Genomic DNA, 21,300 nt, shown 5'->3' on the forward strand with positions numbered 1-21,300 from the left:
GTAGTCTGTCTTCTGCATGACAAAATCTCTGATTACGAACAGGAATCCGACAGTTTTCCCATGGTTGTTGTTTGAGTCATCCGCCCATAGACTGGTTTGATGCATCTGTCCATGCCACCGTATCATGTGCTAAACTTTTCATTTCTACATAACTAATGCATCCTATATCAGTTATGTGTTCGTCATATACATACCACGGTCTACCTCTACCGTTCTTACCGCGTACACTTCTCTCCAAAACGAACTGAACATGTCCTGGGTATGTTAAGATATGTCTACTCAAATTTCGCCAAATCTATCTCCTCTCACAAATTCGATCTACCCGTCTTACAGTCAGCATTCTTGTGTAACACCACATTTCAAAAGCTTCTATTCTCTTTCGTTCTGAGCTAGTTATCGTTCATGATTTACTTCAGAAATATCGTTTTAATTCAAACAAACAAAAATAAACATTGGACGCTATAGTCGATTCTTCTTCTTCTTCTTCTTCTTCTTCTTATTCCGCTTTTCCCAGATCTGTGGGGTCGCGGGTGTGAACTGTTTCGCACATATGGATGTGGCCATGTTTTACGGCCGGATACCCTTCCTGATGCCAACCTTACATGGAGGGATGTAATTACTATTGCGTGTTTCTGTGGGGGTTGGTAGTGTGGTGTGGTGTGTTGTCTGAATATGAAGAGGAAAGTGTTGGGGAAAAAACACAAACACCCGATCCACGGGCTAGGAGAATTTTAATCAGACGCGATTAAAATCACCGATCCGGCCGGGAATTGAAACCGGGACCCTCCGAACCGAAGGCCTCAACGCTGACCATTCAGCCAATGAGTCGGACATCGGTCATTATAGTCGATACATTTCTCCGAAAATCTGATACATACGATATGTCGGTTTTTTTTTGCTACTTGCTTTACGTCGCACCGACACAGATATGTCTTATGGCGACGATGGGATAGGAAAGGCCTAGGAAGTGGAAGGAAGCGGCCGTGGCCTTATTTAAGGTACAGCCCCGGCATTTGCCTGGTGTGAAAATGGGAAACCACGGAAAACCATCTTCAGGGCTGCCGACAGTGGGGCTCGAACCCACGATCTCCCGATTACTGGACGATATGTCGTACTAAGCGATATTTTTAAATACCATGTTTGTATAGGATTTAGATGGGACCGTTGGATTTCTTCCTTATATCCAGTACATCGTTAGAAACGTTTTCTACTGTACTTCCTTTAAGACTTAATTTCCTAATCTAATATTTCCTGCATCACCTGACTTCATTCGACTGCAAACCATTAGATTTCTTTGGATTTATTTATTTTCATCTTGTCCTTTTCCAAGAATGTGTAACTAGATTGAGATCAAAATAACAATATCATCGGCAAATCTCAAGAGTTTTGATTTCCCCTCCTCGGATTTTGAATCCTTTACCGCCCGTTCCATACAAACATTTATGCCAGTAAAAGATAATAGCATGCACGTTTGTATGTTGTAGCCTACCAAGGTTTTTAATATTGCATAATATTTAAGTTCCCATTATAAACGGTATAGAAATATTAAGAGCTTTCTTCAGTTTATTTTTAGGGTTGTTGATGATGCTTGTTGTGAAAAGGCCTAACATTTGGGTCATCGGCCCCTCTGGGGTTGTTTGAGCCGCCCACGGTCATGTTTGTTGTAGTAATAATGTCATTGCTGTACGCCTCACTAGCTTTCGCAGACGGCGTGGTGCCGGAATTTAGTCCCGTAGGAGTTGTTACGCTCCGGTAAATTTACCAAAGCGAGGCTGACGTATTTAATTACCTTTAAAATACCGTGGGGCTGAGCTGGGATCGAACCAGCCAACTTAAGCTAAGAAGGTCGAGCTGCTCAACCCTGCCAGTTTTGGTTGCATACATCCCTCCACATAGGTTTGCCGACAACTCACTTGGTGGCCGTAATCGTTAAGGACCGAGCAGCAGATAGTGGGTTCGAACCCCACTGGCTATGTTTTTCTGCCGTTTTCAGTTTTCACACTGGGAAAATATTAGGGCTACCTTACTGAAGACCAGGTCCGCTTCCTTCCACTCTCAGCCCTTTGCTATCACATCGTCGCCATAAGAAAGAAAAGGGTCGTTAAGGCGCCAAGTGTGTGGTCTCGCACCCTCGTTAGCTGGTTGGAGTCCCGTTGATAGTAAAACGTTTTTCACAATCAAAATGTTGACTGGAAGGGTAGGAGGTGTGGTCCCATTTGCCTGATTTCAATTCGAAACCTCACCACGGTGTGAGGAAATATGATGCTGTTGATGGTAATTCCTCCGTAGGATTGAAACTTTAAGCTCCGAGCAGACCACTTAATGTTATTCGATAGGAGTAGGCTGTTTACCAACCGAGGGTTTTACCCTCTCCCTACCTCATTGTTGTTATTCAGACGCGCAGGTCGCCCATGGGAGTCAAATAGAATGAACTGCACCAAGCGAACCGAACATGTCCTCAGACACTCCCGGCACTAAAAGCCATACGATGCATAAATAAATAAATAAATAAATAAATAAATAAATAAATAAATAAATAAATAAATAAATAAATAAATAAATAAATAAATAAATAAATAAATAAATCTTCTTCTAACACTTTAACACCTGTAGGATTGAATATGTCTATTTGGCCTTGTTTTACGGCCGGATGCCCTTTCTGACGCTAACCTTGTGGAGGGATGTAATGACTATTGCGTGATTCTGTGCTGGTTGGTAGTGTAGTGTGTTGTGTGAATATGAAGAGTATAGTGCTCTGATAAGTACCTAGTCCCCGAGTCAGAAGAACTAATCGGACACGATTAAAATCCCCCAACCCGGCCGTAGATCGAACTCGGGACACTTTTTTTACTAAACTTATCAACGCTGAACATTCAGCCAAGGAGTCGGACAAATAAATAAATTTATTATTATTATTATTATTACTGTTATTATTATTATTATTATTATTATTATTATTATTATTATTATTATGACCGGCTCCATGGCTAAATGGTTAGCACGCTGGCGTTTGGTCCAGAGGGTCCCGGGTTCTATTCTCGGCCGGGTCGGGGATTGTAACCTTGATTGGTTAATTCCAGTGGCTCGGTGGCTGTGTGTGTGTGTGTGTGTGTGTGTGTGTGTGTGTGTGTGTGTGTGTGTGTGTGTGTGTGTGCCATCTTCATCATTAGAATTCATTATAGGTAGGGCTCTGTCCTCACGGACCCGCAGGTCACCCATACGGCGTCAAATTGAATGACCGCGCCAGGCCTCCCCAGAGGTCACACGCCATTATTATTATTGTTATGTCGATTTATTACTTTGAGCGGAGTCTATCGACAATAACATCGCAGCTACGTAAGTTAACCCTCGTCCAAGGTATTTCTATCACTGTAAAACGGTTAAAAGTACAAAAATAACTGTAATGCGTTGGCTCAGACGGTTGAGGCGCTGTCTTTGTAATCCCAACTTGGCAGGTTCGATCCTGGCTCAGTCCGGTGGTATTGGAAGGTACTCAAATACGCCAGTCTCTTGTGGGTAGAATTACCGACACGGAAAATATCTTCTGCGGGACTAAAGTCCGGCACCTCGGCGTCTCCGAGAACTATAAAAATAGTTAGTGGGATGTAAAAAAACTGTAATAGTAGTAAAAAATATTTAATGTATTCCTCCAATCGTTCTGGAAATCAACCTTGGAGCTGTGTATGAAATGCAGCCATAATCGCGCCAAGTGCTGGCCTGGATACGTTGTTCCCATGACGACCTACCTTGGGGCAATGCCTCCAGGAGGGCCGCTGCTATACAATACAATCGTTCCCCCTTGTGCCAGTCACATGTGAGGCTTCCCATACGAGGGAAGTCTTGTCCTGACGGTTCATCATCTATGCATAATAAATGTTGTTCATCAGTTTTGCAAGGAGATTTCTCTCGCATTTTATGTTGATAATCGGTGACGTGTTTTATGTTATTGTTTATTATATCCTCTGTCTCCTGTATTTTGAGTTTCAAATTGAATAATTTAAGGATTTTTTTCATGGATGAAAATCAATACTTCATTCGTCCTGCTTTTCATTCTTCCTTCCCCATTGGATATACTGAAAACAATGTATGTAGATAAGATATCTAGATGTCGCTTTCAACGGTATACTTACCCTTCTTGTTTAAAAATAGTGTGAAATTTCTGTTTGGGGAAAATCACATGATCATAAATATGTCTTACGTATCTCTCAGTCATAGCCGTCAATCAACGGTTGCGAGGTAACATCGCGTCCCGAATGTGGTATCAATAATTTCAGATGACTTTCAGCCATAAGAAATATGAGGAAATCAATCGAAGTGCCGCTCTTTCGTAATGTAGCGAGGGAACATAAATTCTAGGGGTTGTGATGTGTCAAAACCCTAATGTCTATGCAAAGCTCATAACGTAAGAGTTGTGCAGGTAGACTATACTTTGTTACTCGCTTGAGTAGAATTGCATTCTGATCTATTAGTGCCTAAACATCCAGGTTATAATAATAATAATAATAATAATAATAATAATAATAATAATAATAATAATAATAATAGTAATAATATCTTTCCTCGGACGGTATCTGGTTGGGGACTGACGACTGAACTAAGCTAGGAAGGGGTTCTGAGAGGGATGAAACATTGAATTATATGTACTGGGAAAATGCAAAGAAAAAAAGGAACCCACTGAGATAGGTGCTATTATTATTATTATTATTATTATTATTATTATTATTATTATTATTATTATTATTATTATTATTATTATTATTATTTCTAATGAGCCACCTGAGGACCACTATGGTCAACTTTTCCGCTTAGAGGGGACTTGATGTTTGCCTATCACTTGCGCATTCCCTGGCTGTTTCTCTTTTCTTTCGTTCCATTCAAGGTGGTCGGTCCTGAAACCTCTTTTGTTTTATTATTTTTCTGATTGGTGCTCGGTTTCTGATGTCGTTTTCAGTTACTCCTAGTTGCGGTATGTCTTTCTTTACTTCTGTTAGCCATGCTGTCCTTATGTTCGTGTCCTTCTAGTAATTGAGAAGCCTGTAGGTCATCCTAGTTGGATTCATTCTGTTTTATTATTATTATTATTATTATTATTATTATTATTATTATTATTATTACCACAGTCCGCCTCCGTGATGTAGAGGTGAGTGTGATTAGCTGCCACCCTGGGAGGCCAGGGTTCGATTCCCGGCTCTGCCACGAAATTTACAAAGTGATACGAGGACCGGAATGGGGTCCACATAGCCTCGGGAGGTCAGTTGAGTTTAGAGGGACTCAATTCCCACCTCAGCCATCCTCGAAGTGTTTTTCCGTGGTTTCCCACTTCTTCTCCGGGCAAATGCCACGATGGTACCTAACTTAAAGCCACGGCCGCTTCCTTCCCTCTTCCTTGTCTACCCCTTCCAATCTGCGTATCCCCCACAAGGCCCCGGTTTAGCATAGCATGTTAGGCCACCTGGCAGAGGTATTGGTCCTCCTCCTCCAGTTGTATCGCCCGACCCAAAGTCTCACGCTCAAGGACACTGCCCTTGAGGCGGTAGATATGGGATCCCTCCCTGCCTCCGAGGGCAAAGGCAACCCTGGAGCGTAAACGGATTAAGAAAGAATTATTATTATTATTATTATTATTATTATTATTATTATTATTATTATTATTATTATTATTTCGAATTTAACTTACAGTACGTACGGAGGGTAACTTTCATAGTTACATTTTACCCAGGAAGATATCAAAGACGTAATAAAATAAATAAATAAATAAATAAATAAATAAATAAATAAATAAATAAACTGAGGTAGTACAAACTTACCTTTCTAGCGAGTGATCCAGTACTGTAGTTGATGATACAGGTAAAGGGGAGTAAAGAAAATATTATAACACTGTTACCGTTGCAGGAAGAGTGGAAGTCAGTATATAGGTTATGAAAAAGTATTAAAGTATTCTTTATTTTTAATGCATAATTACGCACCTTCTGAAAGTAGTAAATACAGTATGTGTACGAATGGTACTTATAAAATATAAGTCATATGTTAAAATAACTTTCATTTGTACTGCGAACTAAGAATGGGCTAATGCCACTTTCCTTCTTTCAATCTTCTGCTGACCACGTTTCCTTTTGTACTGTAAAACTATAAATATATTTTTTGAATGCTGTCTGTAATTTAAGAAAGCACGTCTTGTTACTGAGAATTTCGTTGTATATTAGCACCAAATATCTTTCCTAGCCATGGTAGCATTCTTTACATACGATACTGCACGACATTGCTTTAACTTCTAGAAAGAGAGGACCGCACTGCACAAATGAGTTTTTTTTCTAAAATGAGTTTATGTTGGTAGTGGATAGCCAAAGACCGGTAGAAGCTGCATGGAGGGGTGCAGCGGTAATTTTGTGCAAAACGTATGATGGTGTATCTGTAATGGAGCTTCAAAATAATGCTGTTCTTTACATGAAGAATGAAAGCCAGCTCAACCAACGCAACAAGAATGATATTGATTCCAACAAGTAGACAGCGTCCTCAGTCTTGTTGATTTATTTACGTTCCAGTTTCATGCATTGTGTTGGCTAGTGTCTATTCTTAATTTTTTGCCTAATTGTCTGAATAAACCTAGTATTGTAATTGTTTATTTACCATAATTCTGTTCAGAAATATGGAAGGTCTAGAGAAAAAGGGTGATCCCCGTTGTACATGTACAATCTTCCCTAGACCTTGTGAAAATGGATAGTAGTGAGAATGTCAGTGGCTTAAGTAGTGAAAGCAGTGATTGTGAATCAGTTAATAAGTCGGTTAAGGGAGGTACAAGGAAAATAAAATATCATCAGTCACCATGCAAAATGCAACGGAAATGATTTTTTTCTTGTCAAAGCCGCTTTGCAAAGGGACATTTACTCACGAAGGTCAGTTGATCGTACTTTGAATTTAATATTAATTGGGCTGTGTATTATTGTTTGTTCTAACCAAGATCATTTTTGCAGTTCCTAAACCAATTTCTGAAGAAAAATTTAAGGACCTTCAAAATCTAAAAGGTGGTTGTGGTTCAGGTGAACAAAATTATAATCAGTCACCTCTGATTTGCATTTAGGGAGACACCCAGGGGGCAGATTCTCTATCTGTTGTTTACATAGTCTTTTCTAAATAATTGCAAAGAATTTGGAAATTTATTGAACATCCCCCTTGATAAATTAATCCATAGAGCCTGGATGTTAATAGACATTAATAGGTTAGAATTTAGACTGATTTGTGTAGTACAAGTATCGGCTAGCCCGCTCTTCAGTATTGCAACGAGAGTAACATAATATTTAGGGGGTTCTGAAAGGCCGAGCCCCTAATATTTATGCAAATATCATAGCAGGACTATGATAATATTCTTGTTAGTCGCTTCAGTAAGTTTGCATTCTAGCCCATTAATACCTAGACGCCAGTTTTCTAATGATTATTAGACCTACCTCATGTACTAGGGCAAGGCAATAAGCATCTGCAGTTTTGCTCTAATTGTCTTTAGGTTGGCTGTATGGCGTCGTGTGCTTACCAGCCGCTAGATGGCACCGTTGTCTATGCCTGTGGTAGGTTTGTCTTAACACATCAGTACAGCTTGCACTGTTGCGATGTAAAGATGGCCGCACCACTCTCTGTTTGCTCCAAGGAGGAACAGCGTTCCGTAATCCATTTTTTCTTTTTTTGTGGTCTGAGGGTGTACCAGGAGCGGAAATTCGTAGAACAATCACTAGTCTGTTATTCAGGATCATATCAATATTGGCATCAGTTACGGCTGCAGATGGACCCCCGGATCTTTCCTCATCTTTCACTCTTTTTGAACTGTTCAGTCCACTGCTAAACACTTCACTCTGGTGAAACATTGTCCTCGTATTGTACTGAAAGTCTTGTATGAATTTCCGCTCCTGATGCACCCTCAGACCACAAAAAACGGATTACGGAGCGATGTTCTTCCTTGGTGCAAACATAGTGTGGCGTGGGCATCTTTACGTCGCAACAGTGCAAGCTGTACTGATCTGATAAGCTGAAATCGACGACAGACGTAGACAACGGTGCCATCTAGCGGCTGGTGAACCCACAACGCCACAGAGCCAACCTAAAGACAATTACAGCAAAATCGCATATACTTATTGATTTGACTGAACCTAAAGCAAAAAATAAATAAAACTAAATAAAAAAATACAGTAATAAATGGAGTACTCGTGGTTTTATTTTTTTAGTATAAAAAGGTAAGAAAGTGATTTTTTGAAGTATGCATTGACAAAGCTACAAATTAATTTTATGAACTGAAGGGGATGGGGAGTTTACAGGGGCTATTTCTTGTTTCTACAGAGTCTTTCTTTCTTTTTTCTTCTTTTTTTACAATTTGCTTTACTTCGCACCGTCTTATGACGGCGATGAGATAGGAAAGGCCTAGGAATGGGGAGGAAGCGTCCGTGGTCTTAATTAAGGTGTGAAAATGGGAAACCACGGAAAACCATCTTCACAGCTGATGATGTTCTTTTAAGAACGAATAATGATATGTTTTCTGTGCCTTGTTTAATAACGGTTATTACAGGTATGTTGTAGTGTAGTATTTATGTTTAACCTGTGTGTTTGATAGACTGCAGAGCTTTTAAGTCACAGTTGATTTTATACCGGTGCGGTGTTCGAAACCTGGATTTGGCTCTGGCTGAAAAGTTGGTATTACTTACCCTAATCCTTTTTGCAGTATGGTCCTCAAATGAGAAACATGAGGTATTCTCAGATTTTCCGCAACGTATAAGGGGGAGAGATACGACAAAATGTCATAGGACCAAAGTTGTAGATCACTCCGAATTGAAGTGAGGTTGTGCCATCCCTTTTGCGATACGACTTACCCTTTAGCCAACAAATAGCTCAAAAGGAATGTCTGCACAGGCATTAAAATTGCATCCATATTTCGATATCTTTGGGGGTCAGAAGTGAAAAATTTGAACATTTTGCAATTGCTTTCAGTTAATTGTTTTGTCATATCAGAATGATTCTTGTAAACCTAGGTTATCTACGTTGCAAATCAAACACATGGAAAAGAAAAACGTATTGGAATATTTTATTAATAACTTAAATAAGAAGATATAAATTAGACTTCGGATTTTTAGGTAGTAATAAGTTAGAAAACAAAACTAATGTATTTATTAAGTGCCGACTAGTCCGTTCTTCCGTAATGTAGCGAGAGAAGTATAAGTTCTAGGGGGTTCTGATGGGCCGTATCCCTAATTTTTTGAATGAAAATCTCATAGCATAACCATTGTGCATTCTAGATTATACTTATTTCTCGCTTCAATATGTTTGCATTCTAGCCTATTACAACCCAAAATTCCGGTCTCTATATATAATACAAAACAACAATAAGAATAATACTAGCGTCATCTTTTTCCTCCCTTAGACAGCCAATCCTCCTTGATTAAGTCCGCTCCTTTCTCACCAATCATGATAGTCGGTGCGTTCGTATTACCGCTCACGATGGTCGGCATGATGGAGGCATCGATCACTCTCAGTCCCTTAACGCCGTAAACCCGTAACCTCGGATCTACGACAGCATCAGGATCCCAGGAAGGTCCCATCTTACACGTCCCTGCCGGGTGGTAGATGGTCATCGAGATAGTCCTGATGGCACACTCCCAGTAGGCGTCGGAAGCGAACCTGAATCTGCGGCAATTTGGTAGAGGTATTGTGTGAAGACGAGATCCGTAAGGTTTGAATGCCTTGGCCTCTGCTATACGTAGTGCGATCTTGACCCCTTCGACGAGCACTGCAATGTCCAAAGGGTCATCAAAATAATTCGCGTGTATTATTGGGTAGTGGAGGGGGTTGGCACTTCTTAAGCGTATCCACCCCCGCGATCTGGGTCGGAGCAGTAGAGGCAACAACGTCCATGTATCTTTGTTTGCAATAGGTCTATACACCGTGTCGTACACCTTATCACTGATACCTAGCACTTTCCTGACTCTTGCACCGTCGTCAGAATTTATTGATGCCGGTGCAAAGTGAAACTGGATGTCCGGATACAATCCTGTTGCGTTTGCGAATCTTGTGTTTACGAATGCCAGTCCTTCTACCCCACCTAAGGTTGTCATAGGCCCTCTCTCGTTGAGTATGTACTGCATAGTCACTGGCACTGTTTGAAACCTGTTCTGCACAATGGCGACAGGTTTATCGACCAGAAATGTGAGTCCGCCTAACCCGACGTGATCTTGAAGGTTTTCGCCCACTTTGAGATTCCTCAGTACTGGAATGTTGAATCGCCCCAAGTGTTCTTTCGGTCCTATGCCAGACAACATCAACAGTTGAGGAGAATTGATTGCGCCAGCAGAGATGATCACCTCCCGACGCGCGTACACTATCTGTCGCACTCCGTTGCGGATGAATTCCACCCCATACGCCCTCATTGTTGTCGGGTTTATCAGTATCCTAGTAACCTGAGATTTCATGGCCACGTGAAAGTTTCTGCGTAGTCGGGTCGGTCTCAAGAAGGCTTTGGCTGTTGAGCATCTGGATCCTCTTCTGATTGTACCCTGAGCTAACATGAAGCCCGTTTGCGTCTCACCGTTGATATCACGATTGGCATAACCTAGTTCTTCACCTGCTTGCATGAAAGCTAGGGCGAGGGGTGTCCTCCACGGAGATTCTTGGACTGTTAAATAACCTCCTCTTCCGTGATACCTCCTGTTCCTTGCAAGGTAAGGATTTCTGTTGTCTTCGGATTTCTTGAAATAGCGCAGAGCGTTCTCATACCCCCAGCCTGTGTTGCCGAGGGACTCCCAATGATCGTAGTCATACTTGTTGCCTCGAACGTAGAGCATGTAGTTGAGGACGCTCGAGCCACCAAGAACTTTCCCGCGGGGCCAGTTGCAGCGGGTACCTTTCAGTCCGAGACATGCCTTGCCTGTTGGCTCCGTCTTGTACTGCCAGTCCAAGCTGGTCAGTTGGAGATAGGCGGCCAACGAAGGCACGTCAGAGATCTCGTTTTCGTCTCCGCCCGCCTCCAAGAGCAACACAGCCCAATGTGGCACCTCGGACAGTCTGCTGCTGACGACAGCGCCTGCGGAACCGGCGCCCACAACCACAAAGTCGTAATGCTTGTAGAGAGGGTAACGGTCGATAGGTCGAGATTCCGGATCGAGTGTATCGTATCGATAGTACGCAAGTCCTGCTACCAGCAAAGGTATGAGCCAGATGCCAGTGCCTACGACACCGACAGCAGTCTTCAAGGCACTAGTGGCTGCTATAACACCCAACAACATGGCGGAGATTAGCACACGAAACACAAACAACTCACTGCACACCAAGCATAGCAATAACACCACAAAGTTGTCAAAGATTGTCTTATTTCTTCCTTATGATTGAGACTAGTGTGATTGACTGAAATATTGGATGAGCACCCACTGTCTGAATTAAGGTAATGCTTCAAAAACTGAAGGATCAACACGAGAATTTGTTAGCTTTGTTTAGTACACAGTACTTCTACATCATATAGTTCATATCTACAAGATACATTTTTTGTCGGTATATTTTTTTAAGTTATCTCTCTTCTGTTTCGTGGACCAGTTTATTATCAAAATTTGCGAGAATATATATTGTGTTTAAACACTTTTGCTCTGTACACAGTTTGTACTTTGTAATATTTTCTTTTAAAATTTGTTTTGTTTGCACCACGTAATTTAAGTTGATTTACCCTGAGAATACTCGTGCGTTGACTAAAATTTCACACGTTTTCTGCCTTTCGAAATATGTACAGCGTCTCGTAACCTTTCGGCACTTTTAACATGAAGTTGTAGTAGAATTGTTCGATAAAAATGAATGTACAGACAAACGTTTCTACAAGACTAATTGCACAGCTGAGACAAAACACATGTCGGTACTCGTATTGTTTTTGAGTAGTTACACAAAAAGCACATTGCTTTATTTTGTTAGTAATTTTTTTGTGTGTTACCTTTGCACTTCTTTGTCTATATTACGCCGTAATTGGAGTGCTGTAAAATTTATTAATTAGTAGAACTCTTCTTTAAATGAAAGGCAAATTCATTAAGTTTTCCTCGTATTTTGTGTGTTGAACGCAGTTTTTCTTTGTTCAGAAAATAAGCGTAAGTTTGTAATGAAACGTTTCTCGTGCACTGTTTTAACAATACTATCGGTTAATGGTGAGTGAATTAAAGCATAACTTGGAACAGACAGTTCACTTCACAAACTGCACCGGCAATTTGAGAAAGTGCTTCGAAAGTAATAATGTTCGTATTTATCTGCTTGGAACAACTTAATCTTAGATGATGATAGAGCACATTTTGAATGCGCCGTTTTTTTTTTCTGATCCGACACAATTGTTTAGAAAGTTGTGATTATCACAGTCGCATTAAAGCAATGATAAGAACAGGGACATTCACAGTGGCACACAATGCGTCTGCCTTCCGGACGATTTCACTTCTCCATCAGCCGTCATTGTGATGTGTTGTGTAATTATAATACGAATGGCACTTGAAATACTAAGTGGAGTGTCGTTTGAAGACTAGTCTTTGGAATGACACTCGCGTGCATCAGGCGATGACGTGGCTGAACAGTCGAAGCTCGAAGCCTGCTTCCAAAGTCTTTTAGTTTCAGGAGGCCTGTCTCCCTGGCCCAATAGTTGTCTCCGTCTTCTTCTGCTGGTACCGCCCTGAACGGGCGATGTCACCATGGTAATGAAGAAGTCAGCTGGTGGGAGGGACCATCCTCATGGAGTGAAGCCTGCCAACAGAAAACAGAAGCGATGTTAAACTTTGATATGTTAATGTTGTCAACATTTCTTAACAGACAAAGTACTACGAAAAACGTAAAACTAAGCAATTTTCTCAATCGTGCCGACGCCCTGTGGGTGGGCGACGCCGACGAAGAATACACCCATGATATCCCTCTCTTTTGTAAGAGGCGACTAAAAAGGGCGAACAAGGGATGTTTGTATTAGAACCATGAAACTACGCGTGATTAGTACCAACACGCGGGAACACCATGGGTCGCCTTTACTTGCGGGTAGTACCGCTATGTTAGGTAAACATTAGGTTTGTGATTATTAGCAACAGAAAGTGAATCAGTATGGGTTTTACAGTACCCGTGATTAGTACACTTAGGTGAGGAACACCATGGGTTTGCATTGCCTATGAGTGACGCCATTATGCGAGAAACACCATAGGTCTGCGTTACCTCTGCGAAGTACAATACTTGTGAGTAGTACCACAAAGTATGCAACACCGTGAGTCTACGTTACTTTTGATTAGTACCGCAACATGAGAGAAATACCATGGTTCTACTTTTCTAGCGATAAGTACCATTATTGTTATTATCATTTCATCACAAAATAATTGTGAATTATGACACAAACAAACGTTGAATGAGAAGAAAAATGGCGCACTTTTAGCTCACATATTTATCAAGACAGTGAAGAATGATTTTTTCTGTACAGGTTAGTGAAGAACAGAGCCTCTATGTAAATTTATTCTGAAAATGAAGAATTGTCAGTACCTTTGTACAAACAAATAAATAAATAAACAAACTAACAAACAAACAGTGTAATTTGAACTCTGTAACATTGCAATGTACTCAGAATTTGCTTGTTAGCAAATGGGTCACCGATTTAATGTAGAATTCCTTTAATTTATTTTCCTGGGATGATAATTTAAAAACCGAGCTCGATAGCTGCAGTCGCTTAAGTGCGGCCAGTATCCAGTATTCGGGAGACAGTAGGTTCGAACCCCACTGTCGGCAGTCCTGTAGATGGTTTTCGGTGGTTTCCCATTTTCACACCAGGCAAATGCTGGGGCTGTACCTTAATTAAGGCCACGGCCTCTTCCTTCCCATTCCTAGGCCTTTCCTGTCCCATCGTCGCCATAAGACCTATCTGTGTCGGCGCGACGTAAAGCAACTAGCAAAAAAAAAAAAAAAAAAAAGATAATTTAAAAATGTATGTTTTCTTTTATTTTTATCATTTTTACTCCGGTTAAATCCTAAGCCAGGATGGTCCGGGTGACCAATGAAATAGCAGCAAATGAGCTGCAGAGCACTTCGTGTTTATTTACAACTCTACGAGGAGGGGTTGCTCCGGCAGAAGTGTTCCATCAGAGAAAGTGCCAAACGCCTGTTTGCTCATGTTTAAATATAAAACTTTCCTTTCTATTGTGCTGATCCACGTAGGCGTCTTGCTCTGACCTTTCGATCTGCGAGATACATCTACCATTTCCTGTCCCCGCTCCTCGGCCTACATACAACCCACACGACTCGTCATTTTGCCTCGCAAATGAGAACTGATAATTAAATTTACTGGTTTGATGTTCCACTAACTACATTTATAGGGCCCTTGGAGACCCTGAGGTGCCGGAATGTTGTCCTGCAAGAGTTCCTTGAATCTGCGGCTGGCGTATTTGAGCACCTTCAAATACCATCGGACTAAGCCCGCTAATTTGAACTCGGAAGACCAGCGCTCCGCCACAGCCGTGGCATTGGAGTAAAGTAGCTGTTCACCCGGCTGTGCTTTAGGAATGGAATGGCGTGTATTTTGTCTAGGGGAACATAATAATTGAATACAAAATTAGATGTCATTATTGATGATCCTCCCACTTCGGAATGCTGAAATAATAATAATAATAATAATAATAATAATAATAATAATAATAATAATAATAATAATAATAATAATAATAATAATAATACGCTGAGAAGGTGGACATTCTTAGCGTGACAGTGTTTCCAAAAACTGTAAATGGACAATATAGGTTAAAGGAAAACAAAGAACTGTATCAGAAGAATGAACGAATTATGGATTGTATTAGGAAAAGGGGACTGAAATTATATGGCACTTCAGAATGGATGGAAAGCGATTGACAGAACAAATCTTTCAGATACTTTGTTAGTAGATCTAAAGGCTCTGACGATATGCAACAATCACACATTACTGGAAGGCTTCTTTGGAGCCCAAAATCTTTGCAATTTTTCTCTGGCAGCCTGTCTTTTTTCCTCTGTTCTTCCCGTATCCAATTTCTGTTCGTCATGGAAGACTGTGAAGTTGTCGATCACTGTCCTATACTTTGTTCGGTTTATGGTGTCTTCTGAATTTAATCCAGACTGCTCAGGATCCTTCCTTACCTCACTGTCGGAAAACTTACGTCTACTGTCAAATGTTCAAAAAATCTCTTTTGTTATCCTTTTCTCTTCCATTCTAAACAAATTATTATTATTAGTCTGATGAATTGTTAAATGCTATGCATTTACAATACCCTATGCTAATTCTTCTTTTAAACGAGTGCTGACGGGACCTAGTGTTTATAGTGCACTATGTCTTCCGGTATAGGCTAGAGCAATTTTGTTCCTTTCATTGATCTGTCTCTGTCTTATATTTGGCTTTGACAATATGAAAGTGACTGAGGTATGAGCGATGCTTGTAATGTCATTCCTTATGCAGCCAGTCCCTGCTATGAATGGTGTGAAACTGTTGCTCATAGGGTCGGTTGGTGCATGCATTTCAGTGGGCTTGGCAGACTAATATGTAATAGCAACTTCTGGCTCAGTGAAGAAAGCAATGGGAAACTACCTCACTCCTCATTTCCCTAGTACGCCTCTTAAGTGATGCCTAGGCCGTCTATGACAGCTGATGCCGGAGCTGTTGAGGATCCAACCAGCCTTCGGGCTGATGACTAAACATACATACATACATTCATACATCAGTATAGACATTGTACTGGGGTGGGGGTTATCAGTAGAGTTTAGGTGGTAACAGGTTATAATGCAAACTGATTTTTCAAGTATGAAGTATTGGCTAGCCCGCTCTTCTGTATTCTAACAAGAGTCACATAACTTCTAGGGGCCCTGACAGGCCGGGGCCCTAATGTTTATACAAATCTCATAGTAGGACTCTTGTCCGAGCTATTTATCAAGTAGAAAGTATTGGCTATCCCGCTCTTCTGTATTGTACCTAGAGTAACATAACTCTTAGGGGTTCTGAAAGGCCGATCCCCTAATGTTCATGCAAACGCATAGCAGGGCTGTTGTCAAGTGGGAGGTATCGGCTAGCCCGCTCTTCTGTATTGTAACGAGAGTAACATAACCTTTAGGGGTTCTGAAATGCCAAGCCCATAATGCTTATACATTTTTCATAGCGGGACTGCTGTCCGGGCTACAGTATTCTTGTTACTCCCTACAGTAAGTTTGCTTTCGAACGTATTAATAACGACCGGTCTCTAGTTATTAGTCAAGTGCCCTTAACGCCTCTTCAGTATACTGGCGTAATTAATTCACTGGAGTAAATGTCTATAACATAGTCGAGCTGCGAGCTCATTGTAACTGCGGACCGTGTAGGCGATTCACAAACCGACTCGAGCTTCCTGTAACAGAGGGAGTGCAGACAATGGAAGTGGTACCGCCCGCCGATCTGGCTGCTCTGACAAGAAACAGTTTTGTCATTGTGCCAGGTCGTTTCGTTGCGCAGAGTTGAGTACCAGGTGAAACCAGGCCACGCTACGTACTGTGTGGGTTCGACCTTCACTTTGCGCCGTGGAAAGTGCAGAAGTGAATCACCACTGCTGATCTGTTTACTTCCTAGCATTAGATCTCTCGATTCTCTGAACATCGGAGATGCTTGCTGTATTCCCTGACTTTGACCTTTATATAAAAAATGAAGTTCCCAGAAAGCAAATCCATGGCGCTGTAACTCTGAGGGTTTTTGGCTTACCAAGCTACCGCTCCTCAGTTCGAAGGCCTGCACAATACGAGATAAGGTGTGGTCAGCGTAACTCATCCTCTCAGCCGTTATTTTTGGCTTCCTAGACCGAGGTCGCAATCTCACAGTAAGATAGCTCCGAAATGGTAATCACGTAGGCTGTGTGGACCCACGCACTGTTGTTGTTTGATGCGGTTTCCATGCTACTGTGGCCTGTGCTAACGTTTTCAGTTCTACGTAACTAAAACATCCTGCAGATATTCTAATCTGTTTGTCACATTCATACCTTGGTCTACCCGGACCGTTCTTACAGCCTACACTTTCCTCAACAACACAAACTCTGGGTGTCTTAAGATGTGTCCTATCATTCTATGTCTTTTTATGGTCCAGTTTATCCAAATCGTACTCATCTTACCAATTCGATTCACTATTTCTTAATTTGTGATTCGATCTATCTATCTCACGTCCATCATTCTTCTGTAACACCACATTTCAAAAGCTTCTATTCTCTTTCTTTCCGAACAAGTTATCGTCCACATTCCACTTCCATAGAATGCCACGCTCTAGACGGAGTTTTCAAAAATGTCTTTCAAATTCCTACATCAATGTTCGAAGTAAGCAAATTTCTTTTCTTAAGAAAGGCCTTCCTTGCTTGTGCTAATCTGAATTTTATGTCCCCCTTACTTCAGTTAGTTATTCTACCACCAAGCTAACAACATTCATCTACTTCCTTTCCTAATCTGATATTTCCTGCAACACCTGACTTCTTTCGACTGCACTCCATTACTTTTATATTTTTTATCTTGTATTCCTTCAACAAGTCCGTGTCCATACTCTTCCAGTTCTTCTGCGGTCTCAGATATTTTTTAAAAAATAAAAAAAACATTATCATGGGCAAAACTCAGAGTTTTGATTTCCTCTCCTTGGATTGTGTTTCCTTTCCCAAATTCCTCTTTGATTTCCTTTAACGTCTATTTCATGTAAGCACTGAAAAGGAGAGGAGACAAACTAAATCCTTGCTTCATTCCTTTCTGGATTGCTGCTGCTTTTTCGTAGTCTTCGAATCTTTTAATCCCTGCAGGCATATTTTTGTACAGATCGTAGATAGTTCGCCTTTCTCGGTATCTGATCCCGATCGCCTTCAGTATCTCAAAGCGTGGTCCAGTCAACTAAAATATCGATATTTTATTCGATATTTCCGGATATCAACTGATACATTTTCTAGAATACCAGAATTCGAAATGAAATTTAATTGCGTTAATTTTGGGATCACGACAGTTCCAGGATCTACAGAATAATTAAGAGAGTCATATGTAATGATCAACATATTGTGTGTAAAATCATGATCTAAAGTTTGTTATTTTTCCACCAAACTTGACATGTTTAGAACATTGTTTACGCATTGTGACACTTCATTGTTTTTGACAAGTAAAGTACATCCACAATATAGCTTACAAGTCGCAGGAGCCATTTTCACTACTGAAAGTAACTTTCAGGAGAAAATACTAACGTAAAAACATTTATGCGATGAATAATTCTGATTTTCCCGAAAAATATCTGCAACAAGCAGGCATGAGACACACAGAACACAGATAAGTGAATGGATTACGAACAATATAAGGACAAAAGCCCTTGTTATCGGCCACAGACCTTTTTCTGTATTAAAATACATTGTACCTTTATTTTTCGGTGGGTGGCCGTGATGATTTCATTGCTCTCGGGAGAAGTACAACACGACAACCATCTTCTGTTAACACTAATCATAATCGAGATAGTTGGCCGTGCGGTAAGGGCTGCGGAGCTCTGAGCCTGCATTATGGAGATAGTTGGCTCGAACCTCTCTAACGGCAGCCGTGAAGATGGTTTTCTGTGGTTTCACATGTTCACACCAGGCAAATACTGTGCCTGTACCTTAAGGCCACGGCCGTTTCCTTTCCACTCATAGCCCTCCCCTATCCCAGTTTTGCCATAAGACCTATCTGTGTCAGTGCGGTCTAAAGTAAGTTGTACAATAATAATCTTATGTATGTATGTTGGGTATTCAGCCCGAAGGCTGGTTTCATCCTCTGCAGCTCCGCCAACAGCTGTCATAAATAGCCTAGGTGTCACTGAAGAGGCGTACTAGGGAAATGAGGAGTGAGGTAGTTTCCCGTTGCTTTCCTCACCGAGCCAGCAGTTGCTATTACATATCAGTCTGCCAAGTCCACTGAAATGCATGCACCAACCGACCCTATGAGCGATATTTTCGCACCATTCATAACAGGGACTGGCTGCAAATAATAATCTATACTATAATATTATAAAGAGGAAAAATTTGTATATTTGTTTGTAACGGGAAGACTCAAAAACTATTGAACCGACTTTAAAAATTACTTCACCTATAGAAAGCTGCATTGCCAGTAACATGGGCTGTATTTTATTTTCAAAACATTTCGAGGGGGTGGGTGGCGGGGGGAGATATAAAAAATGTAAAAATAATAGGCTAATATTGGCGAAATCGAATTTGTCGTACAAGGACGAGACAAAGCTCATTTTAAGCCCCTTGACGCAAAGAACAAAACTCGGGAAGCCCTATGGGCCCGAAAACCATGTTTTAAGGCCTTAAAACAAACCGTTATATAGACATTGCCACCAAACTACCCCTCCTCTAGGAATCGGATAAAGACATGAACTACCGTAACCATGGCAACGTCAGCTCCAGTATTCTTACAGCAGCGAGATTATATACAATATATCACAAAAACCTAACATGTTACAGGCATGAAAAGTGGTATTTGGAATCTCCTTTAAATATAAAAGGACACACATTTTTGTTATCAGAAAATCCACTTAAGGGGCGAGGGGGGGGGGTGAAAAGAAGTGAGGAAGGAGTTGATTTCTTTATATGAGGATACATATATCTCAGAAAGGGAAGATGTTACAGACGTTAAAACTAGTACTTGGAATCTCGTTTAAAAATAAATGAACACAATTTTTTGGAAACTCCACTTAAGAGGGTTAAATAATAAAAAAGTGGGTGAATTTTTAAAATTATTATCTTCTTCTTCTACCGCTTTTCCAACACTTGTTCGTTTGCGGGTGTGGGCTGTGTCGCGCATGTGGATTTGACCCTGTTTTACGGCTGGATGCCCTTCGTGACGCCAACCCCGTTTGTAGGTATGTAATTACTATTGCGTATTCCTGTTGTGGTTGGTAATGTGGTGTGTTCAGTGAATATGAAGAGGAGAGTGTTGGAACAAACACAAACAACCTGTCTCCGTGGCAGATGAATTAATCAGACGTGATTAAAATCCCCGACCCAGCCCGGAATCGAACCCGGAACCCTGTGAACTGAAGGTCTCAACGCTGTCCACTCAGCCAAAAAGTGGGACAGGTTTTAAAATAAGTAAATCTATAGTACATCTCATAACTTAACAGTTACAGACGTGAAAATTGGTATTTGTCCCCTTTAAAAACAAGGAAACACGTACTTTTTGTTTTCGGAAAATCAACTTAAGCTGGGGATCGAAAAAGAAGGAGTTGAATTCCCTTGATGAGGGTACTTATATATCAAAAACTAAGATGTTACAGACGTGAAAATTGGTATTTCGAATCTCCTTTAGAAATAAAGAAACCCTTTTTTTCTACTTAAAAGATGACTGCTTCTCACATGTAGAGTTCCATGTCGCACGTTCCAGATTTAGCTCTGCCAGTGGCCTGGTCACCTTACGCCCACAAGGCAATGCCACAAACGTGGTTTACAAAAAGGTTCTGGGGTAAATGAAATGAAATTTTTCGGTGAGTTTTTATACTTCAGGCAATTTCAGATAATGTCCTAGTGCAGTACCGAGCAACAACTAATTTTTATGAACTTACCAAATCCTCGCGAGCGAAGCCGTGGCTAAGAGCTAGTAATAATAATAGAGAGAAGAAATTGGAAGTGTCCAATAGGCCATAGGAAGTCAAGGCTTACGATGGACGTGAACATTAAAGACTCCCTAGGCCTCCGTATGTAATACCGTCAGTGTCGGAAAAGAACAAGAGTTGGCCAAGGGAGGTCGGATAGGATAGATGGAATTGAGGAGCCTGATACACGTATGTGGAAGCAGTGCCAGGACTCCGTTAAGGTCCAGGTGGTCTCCAACACATGCTCCCAAGTTAAGACCCTCTGGGGCCTCTTTTAGTTGCCTCTTGCTACAGCAGTGGATATCTTGGGAGTTTTTCTACCGCCTCCATCCACAGTTTACTCTTAATTATAAGGTTGTTGACATTGTTCGATAAATGCCAGTATTCCTTTCTTTTTTTCAAATGATTTTCTTCGATATTGGTAATGCCATGTTTTAATATCGTTACCACGAAATGAGATATCCAAAACCGATAGAAGATTATTGACATTTATTCATTTCAAGAAGAGTTGACCTCGAGCCATCTATCAGATGCAGTTAAAATTCATGATCTGGCCCGGAATCGAAGCCGGACCTCGAAATAAGAGGCAGGCTCACTGCCGGTAAATCGTGGGGCTAGCGGAGTTCCCAGAGTGGATTCAACCGAGCTCGATAGCTGCAGTCGCTTAAGTGCGGCCAGTATCCAGTATTCGGGAGATAGTAGGTTCGAATCCTACTGTAGGCATC

General features: G+C 41.1%; 1 protein-coding gene across 1 annotated transcript; it reads right to left on the bottom strand.

The window, feature by feature from the left end:
- Positions 1 to 8,942: 8,942 nt before the first annotated feature.
- On the bottom strand, positions 8,943 to 12,051 carry LOC136886843 (glucose dehydrogenase [FAD, quinone]). Its single transcript, XM_067159687.2, has one exon. The coding sequence runs from the start codon at positions 11,253 to 11,255 to the stop codon at positions 9,378 to 9,380; it is 1,878 nt and encodes a 625-aa protein (XP_067015788.2). The 5' UTR covers positions 11,256 to 12,051; the 3' UTR covers positions 8,943 to 9,377.
- Between the last annotated feature and the right edge of the window lie 9,249 nt (positions 12,052 to 21,300).

This window comes from Anabrus simplex, chromosome X (assembly GCF_040414725.1).
Source record: "Anabrus simplex isolate iqAnaSimp1 chromosome X, ASM4041472v1, whole genome shotgun sequence".
Taxonomy (NCBI): domain Eukaryota; kingdom Metazoa; phylum Arthropoda; class Insecta; order Orthoptera; family Tettigoniidae; genus Anabrus; species Anabrus simplex.